Below are 8,388 nucleotides of genomic sequence, written 5' to 3' on the forward strand. Positions count from 1 at the left end.
TAATATATTTACTATACGTGACAGACTTAAATACTCATGTGAAAAGTGGTAAAATCATTAGTTATGCTGACGACACAACCATTGTGGTAGCAAGAGACTCCCTCTTGGATTTAAAGCTAACAGCTCAAACTGCAAATGAACAATTTAAAAACTGGTGTAACTCGAATCAATTAGTTCTAAATACTAACAAAACTGTTTGTATGTATTTTGGTAAATCCAAGCAGGAAATTATGTCTTCCACTCCTAACGTTAGCCTGTATACCAAGTTTTTAGGTACCCTTATTGACGACGATCTATCATGGACTCATCACATTGCTCATGTCTGCAAAAAACTGAGTCAAGCATATTATATATTACTTAAGCTAAAATCATGTGTTGATAAAGACGCTTTACGGACTGTGTACTATGCCCTTGCATATCCGCACCTATCATACAATGTCATGGTGTGGGGTGCCGCGGTGGAGAGAAATAGAGTTTTTATGTTACAAAAAAGGCTGATACGACTAATTTATGATGTAAAGCCTAAAACATCACATAAAGATACCTTCATCAAGAATCGTATTCTGACATTCCCGAGTATTTACATTTACAAATTATGTATGTTTGTAAATGCAAATAGACACGAGAACTATTTTCTTCCACTAGGTGACAATCACACTTACTCCACCCGAAACTCTCAAGTATTGACCGTCCCAGTCCATTTTACAGCCAAATATGAAAGAAGTCCATTATACAATTGTGTAAAGGCATTTAATGCACTTCCTTCAGATATTAGAAAAATTAAAAATAAAAATAAATTTAAAGCTGCACTTAAAAACTACCTAATGGACCAATGTTTTTACAAGGCAACTGACATGTACATGTGATAGAATATGTGATATAATATTTATATTTTGTTCTTTTGTAATTTTTATGTATATGTGTGTTTTTTACCAAACTTTCATTGTGACCATGTCTATATGTCAATAACGTTGATCAGAGACAATAAATTATTATTATTATTATTATTATTATAACTATAGGTCTTCTAGTATAAAACCATTCGCAGGTAGCCGCCCACTGCAAAACTTATGTCTTTTTCTTTGCTCAGTGGTAGAGCGTTGGGTGTGAACCTGGTCCGAGGTAAGAATTTCCTTAGATCCGTTTCGAGTATTCTGCCGGCTACTCCGTCTTAGGTTTTCCTGCAGTTTTCCGAATTTGTAAGGTCGGGAACATATAAATAATAAGAAAACTATGCAAAATCTTTGCTTTTGAAATTGAGGAATACGAAAAAAATCCTTATGTAGAGACGTATAGTTCATGTAGAATTTAAGTTCTGTGTAAAATGTGGGGTGTCCCTTCAATGGCACTAAAGTTTATTGTGATAAAGATTTGCAACTATTTTTAAAATAGGAAAATGGCTATTTTAAGAACTTTTTCGGTAGTTTTTTTCTGAGCAGAGTGCAGGATCGCAGGCATATACCGGTATGGTGACTTGAACAACGCACCATAGGTAATTCAATAGTAATTTCTTCATTTCTGATTATTGGCTTCCCTAATTATTTTAGAGATAAATCTATTTAGGTTTTTTGTAGAGACAAAAATTACGAATCCATGCATACTATGGCTTTTAATTTTTTGAACTTTAAAACCAAGAAATTGGGTAACTAAAAACTGGCGCTTTTAAGCAAATCAGTGGTGCCATGGTAGTTTTGCGATCAAACAAAGCTCACTGATGGCGCTAATGGGAAATGCAGGCGCTTTTGTTTGATTTCATAATTCCATGGCATTACAGACTTTATAAACGCGTCAGTTTTTAATTTTTAAATTTTTACTGTTTCTGAATTAATAAAATACAAACAATAGTATCTACAGATTCGCAATTTTTTTCTCTACAAGAAACCTAAATAGACTTTATTTCTAAAATAATTACGGGAGCCAATAATCGGAAATTAAAAAATTACTATTGAAGTTCCTATGGTGCGTTCGTCAAGTCACCACCCCGTATAATAAGATTGAGCTATGTACCTATAAGTAAAAAGTGATTTCATATTTGGCAATTCTTTTTGTATTAATTTTTGGGGGAGCTAATTTAATGATTAAGTAATAAGACTGTAGGATTAGTGATGATATTCAGAAGAAGTTCACCTTTGGCACAAAGAGAACCGCCCTGGAACCACCTAAAGAAGACCTTCCTCAAAAAAGTCGTTCTAAGGTTTTGTTTGAACTTTGTGGTAGGCATCCAGATCCATAACTCGAAATAAAATTGTCAAGTTCAGATGAGCCTACAGCTATTAAATTGTTCGCACATTGTAAATTAAATAACACACGAATGAATTTTTTTTGCGTTCGTTCATCACGTCTTCAGAAAAATTCTGTATTATTGTTTCACTAATAATGAGTAGGTACCTAAATTACATTCTGTATTCTGCGAATTTCCCACAACGTGACTACCTAGTACCTATGCTAGTACATAGCATATCTAGATGATTTTGCCACGTGTAGAACTATAAATTATTAATTGCTTACTTCTAAACGTTCATATATTCGGGGGAAAAACATAAAATACATGCGCCAAAAATACGAATTTGTGGCCAGTGAACTTTTACTAAGTACTTATATGAAAGCGTATGCGATTTAAGTAGGTACCTAACATTTGAAATATTAAGGTAGGTTATTTAAACGAGGTCTGTAGAATGTGATGACTCAGTTGACGTACTCGAGAATGTAATAACAAAGGAGCATTATTGTCGCCTGTCGGGATGTTTGCATGGATTCTCTTTATTTTTCTTACAAATAAAAATGAGATAAAAGTAGGTATAATATTCCTTCTGTAAATTCGCTTTGCAAAACGCGCCATCTATTCTAGTGTAGCGCCAAGTGGCAATTTATTGTTAAGAGTTTGTAACATCGGTTACTTTTAAAATTCACGACTTCTGCGCCCCCTTTTCAGATTGTCGCGTCCAGTACTAAAAAATCTCGATGTCCAAATCGGTTACCTTTTTTTTCCGTAAGGTTGTTTCACTATTCTATTCTTGCACTATGGCAATATTAAACCACGCGTTTCTGGCATGTATGGTCAGCAGCATACACCTAGGGAAGATAATGTAAAGGCTCACCGTATACGAATAGGGCACACTAAACTTACGCATCAACATCTGCTTAAAGGTGAAGCTGCTCCTCGCTGTAATCAGTGTCAGGTGGTATTGAATATAAAACACGTAATACAAAATTGTCCAAAATACCAACTACAACGCCTTACACATAAATTAGAAATGGCGTACGTGGATAACTTGTGCAACCTTGTGAATATGAAAAGGGCACTTGAATTACTGAAAGATGTCGGTATATACCAAGAAGTGTGACCTGAAAATGCGAGGTAGTAGAAGCAGTTGTGTGGTACAAACTGGTGTATAAAGGGGATATGACCTTAGATGTTAAACCCTATCAAAAAAAAAATGAACTCTTCTCTAGGTCTTAATTTGGGCTAAATTAAACACAAAACTATAGCGCTCAGGGCCAGCAAACTTTGAAAACGTTTCTGGACGGTTTTGCTTAATTAGGATGGCAAAAGCTCTAGGTACAACACGTCTGAACTAAATAGCTAACGCCTAACAGACCACAATGAGAATGTATTTCGTCTGGTAACTCGAATACAGAAAATGTCGGTAAAAGTGGCTGTGGTTGATTTAAAAATGGCAAATTTCATTTGAGATTAATAACAATTCGGATATTTGCGAGAACTTACTGACGTGCAGCTTAATATCACATCCTATTGATATTTCGAAAGCTAAATGAAGTGAAAAAGTTTAGCAGTGATGTAGGTCCTTCTTAAGCAGCTTATAACAACCGTCGGCTAGCTCTTCATCTTTTCCAAGTACTCAACAGATTGACATAATCAGCTTAGGATCGCGACTCATTCTGTTACCTTAATCTGTTTATCCTATAACCATCGAGTCTTGGTAAAAGTAAAAGGCTATTTTGGAAGGACAACATAGAAAAATATTATGTTCATTTTGGGCTTCCTGTTTTGTAAATAAATATTTAGAAATTTTTTTGCCGATGGCCTCTGCACGAAGAACGTTCTTTGTCGCTCGCGCTCCTTTAATTAAGAGATTCTATATACGGGTTGCCGTCTTCTCTCCTTTCTTATAATACATGGCATTTCCGCCTTTTCATAAATAATTCTTTATTTTGTAAACGTCTACGCGTTCCTTAATCCTTTTAGATATACTTAAAGCGACCGACACCGACAGATCCCCAATAAAGAATATATATGGTATCTACATAACGTGTATAACCAGCAGGTATCAAAGGGAAGCGACGGTCTACAGTTACACCTGGGCCTCTCTCTTACAACTTAATTTTTTTACTTTTGATGCCGCGGAAATTTTAACGCCAGATTATCGCGCGAGTTCGCACGACGTAAACAATTGCATTTTCTTCTCAGACTGTTATTGTCCAATTGTTAAGCATTTGAATGCGTCTCACAGTCTAATGTTAATATTGGTGAAATCGATGTCGTAATAAATTATAGGTTGGAGGAACGGTGTTTCCGACAATTGCGAGCTGCGTATTGTACGCAATGACGCGGCAATAAAGTACAACAATGGCGACCGCTCGAAATTAGCATAACTGACAATATTATTACACGGCAGAGTGCCATCAAAAAGGTGCGAGAATAATGCCGAAAGTGGCGTAGGTTTGTAATTACGACGGAGCCGATGTTCCCCGTGTTTTGGGCACAATCATTATCTTGAATGATATTGGTTAGTTTACATCCTCTTCATAATCTACACTAATTTCTATGTTGTCGAGCACAAAAGGCAATTGTGTGAGATCGCGCGAATTTTCGCCTTGTAATACGAAACCTTTCAAGGCGCGCACACATTTTAAGACGCGCCGATAATGCGTGCGTTAATTTTTTTTTAAAGAAAAGGACACGTCAACAACTCCATAAATAAATAAATAAATAAATAATGAATTAGCGTGACAGCAAATAGTAGCTTAAGTACTGTCACTCAAGAGTGTTTGGAAATAATAAGCCGGAAGGCACCCTTGTTTGAATCTGCGTGCGTTCCTAATTGCAAAACAACAATCGGGACTCGAGTGCGAATAATTTGTACACAAACAAAACTCTCCTCCTTTTTTTTTGAAGTTTGCTAATGCAAACTGGATTGTACAGCTTTGTTTGTTTCATGATTTTGTAGTGCTAGTGCTTTTTTGCGTGTAGAGGAACGATTGCTAGTTCAGAAAACTGTAAATGAAGATTAGCGATTAAAATCACATTTTTCCTAAAAATAAAATTTTTAATTTTTTGGGAAGAGTGCTTTGGAAAAACAAAATGTTCTTTTATTGTGAACAAAAGTTTGAGTTTTGACAGCTTGATCCATCTGTCTGGTTGCAGCGTTGGCAGGGAACTAGTGTTGAGAAAATTCGATTTTCATCTTACTTTCGTTTTGCATGAAAATACATAATAATTCAAATTAGAACAAAATACATAAGAATAAATAATATTTTCGCAATAAAACTAGCACAAACGTAAATGACACTATTTGAAATAGGTAAGTCAACCTTTTGTTAAAAACAAAAAAAAAATTGTTTTTGCAAAGCACACTTCTCAGAAAATAAAAATTGTAATTTTAGGATAAATGTGGTACTGAACCACCATGTGTGATATATCGTTGTAAAAAGAAAAAAAAGACGTATTCTCAAAATGTCAAATTCCAAAACGGCGCCCATAAGAAAAATTAAAAGTTACCACGTGTTTCTCCGTCACCTTAAAAGTTATTAAAAACGGGATGCCATATTCAAAATCTCCATTAAAAAGTGTCTGAATAATGTGTTAATTAGAAATGTCTAGTACAGGGTTTAGTAGGTAGTTTACAATGAAAAAACTAAAAACGAAAATAAGAAATTGTTTTTAAAAAATTATTTTTTTTAGCAATTCAAAAACCAGCCGATTTAAATAAAATTTGGTAGGCTTATTTGACATAATAAAGGCCTTCTTTTGGTGGGGGGAATAAAATAAATGAAAGCAAATTGTTTTTAAACAACGTTTACATCCTGTAGGTAGAAAACGAAGCAATGCTAGGATACGATTATATTAAAAAAAATTCTTATTTTTGGCTGGTAAAATTTTTGCACTCAATTTTGAATCACCCTGTATAAAAATGTGCGCAAACTTAAACGTAAAACGTTTCGTCTTAGTAAGATAGGCGGAAATTAATTACAATAGATATTAAGAGAGACTCAGTAAAAGAACACATATATACAGATTAAAATGTATGCAAGATCAAATGGCGCGTATCAGACTACTAAGGAGTAGTGGTACGAAAAACCACGTGGGATTTGGAAAGTCAAGTGGGTAGGTAAGTAGGTACTAAAGGTGGTTGGACCCATTGATCGCCTTTTACGATCTCCAGGGCGAGAGTGGGCCTATTCTATCCCCGAACCCACACGGGATCTTATTATTATTATTAGTGTATTGCCGAAACCAACCGACCGATTTGGTGGAAATTTGAAAAAAATACATTCAACAAATCCAAGATTGTGAAAATAGAACAACTAACACGACTTTGTTATTGGGAGGCTTTACATTCATTAAGTTCATTAATAAACATGAGCAACGTACGGCGAGGTGGGACAATTAGAAGGCTTTGGGCCCGAGACGATAGAAAGAAAAGATTGAACGTTGGCAGAGTTGTTTTGGAAACGTTGAGTGACGGAATATCTTCCAAAAGTTGTAAAACGCAAGAAGTGTTTGCAAATTTAGGCAATACCGCCGACGCGGTAGACTACCATTTTGTTTACTTGTCTCAAAACAATAAAATGGCAGCTTTGTAGAAATGAGTGCACAAAAAATGTTGCTGCCTCCTGGACTTAATGGCACTATCGTCAGACATACAGGGTGGTGACTTGCGTAATGCATCATAGGAATTTCAATGTAAAATTCATAACATGCGATTATTGGCTCCCCAAATTATTCTAGAGCAAAAATTTATTAAGGTTTTTTGTAGAAAAAAATTTTTTACGTCAATCAACCGTATTAGTTTTCAATTTTTTGCAGAATAAAGACGGAAAATTGGAAAAATAAAACCCGCATCCTTTTCAATAATCTGTGATGCCATGGAATTTTCTAAAACAAAAAGATATCCAGTTATCAATTAGCAGCAGTTCGAAATGGATTTTATGATCGATTTGGTTACTGTCTTGCAGTTAATGGTGACTTATTCGAACATTTATTGTAAATTGTTATATTAGGAAACCGTTTTTAGTAATTTGGTCTTTCTTTATGTTGAATTCGCTGTTCTAAATATAATACTTTTTGATAGAATTTCATTTGTTTTATAGCAGACATTCCATGGCATGACGGATATTGGTGTAGTTTTTGTATTATAAAATTCCATGGCATCACAGATTATTGAAAAAGATGGGGGTTTCATTTGTCCAATTTTCCGCCTTTATTATGCAAAAAATTGAAAACTAATACGGTTCATTGACGTAAAAAAATGTTTTCTACAAAAAACCTTAATACATTTTTGCTCTAAAATAATTTGGGGAGCCAATAATCGCATGTTATGAATTTTTCATTGAAATCCCTATGATGCGTTACGCAAGTCACCACCCTGTATACTTAAATTATTTTCTCTAGAAATAAATTCTATTGAAGAAATAAGAGAGTTACAACAAGCGACAATTCGTTCTCTGAAGAATAAAACTGTTCAAGCAAGATGAAAAGAAGTGGTAGAAAAGTTATTAAATCAAAGAGATTTCAGTAGTAAAGAGCTAAAGCCATTTTTATCACTTTTTATTCGTGATAAGGTAGGGAATGTGTAGGAACTCGATATAGGACATGCACACCTGCATAGTCACCTTCCTCAGTTTAAAACATATTCGATTTTTTTAAAAATAATTGAATCAGAATTTTGTTAATAAAAATTTACGAAAGAACTTCAACTGAATTTATTACTCATCTTTCTCTCTAAAACACAGTTAGTGGTTTCTACATAATATTTTCATAAGTTTAAATTGTTTATGTTCAATTTAACGTAATAGCAAAGAGTAACTAATAATCTTTGGTAATAGGTAATTTCTTTTCCTCGTCACCAGCATGTAATATATGTAGAAAAATTATAAAATCATTCACTTATTCAATACCTAGCTATAATGATTGGAAAAAGTTGCCAAATTACTCGATCGTTTTGAACTTTACGCTAAGCTTTCCGTTTTGAAGGATATTGGATGTGAAACAGGGCGCGAAATGAAATACTGGTACCTCTCTTCATAAAACTGGGAAAAGAACCAGATGCTTAATAATATATGCCGAAAGCCGAATAAACTGCTTGTGATCCATTCTAATTTCATTGCATGACATGAATTATTAACGATCACCTAGCGGTTTCTGTC

General features: G+C 34.4%; 1 protein-coding gene across 1 annotated transcript; it reads left to right on the forward strand.

The window, feature by feature from the left end:
- Positions 1–25: 25 nt before the first annotated feature.
- Positions 26–943, forward strand: LOC116169718 (the record flags this gene model as incomplete). The annotated part of the gene is given in 1 exon segment (XM_031485873.1): positions 26–943. A coding segment is annotated over 1 exon segment (841 nt), but the record flags the coding sequence as incomplete, so codon positions are not given.
- Positions 944–8,388: the final 7,445 nt, after the last annotated feature.

The sequence above is a fragment of the Photinus pyralis genome, unplaced genomic scaffold, assembly GCF_008802855.1.
Source record: "Photinus pyralis isolate 1611_PpyrPB1 unplaced genomic scaffold, Ppyr1.3 Ppyr1.4_LG4, whole genome shotgun sequence".
Taxonomy (NCBI): Eukaryota; Metazoa; Arthropoda; class Insecta; order Coleoptera; family Lampyridae; genus Photinus; species Photinus pyralis.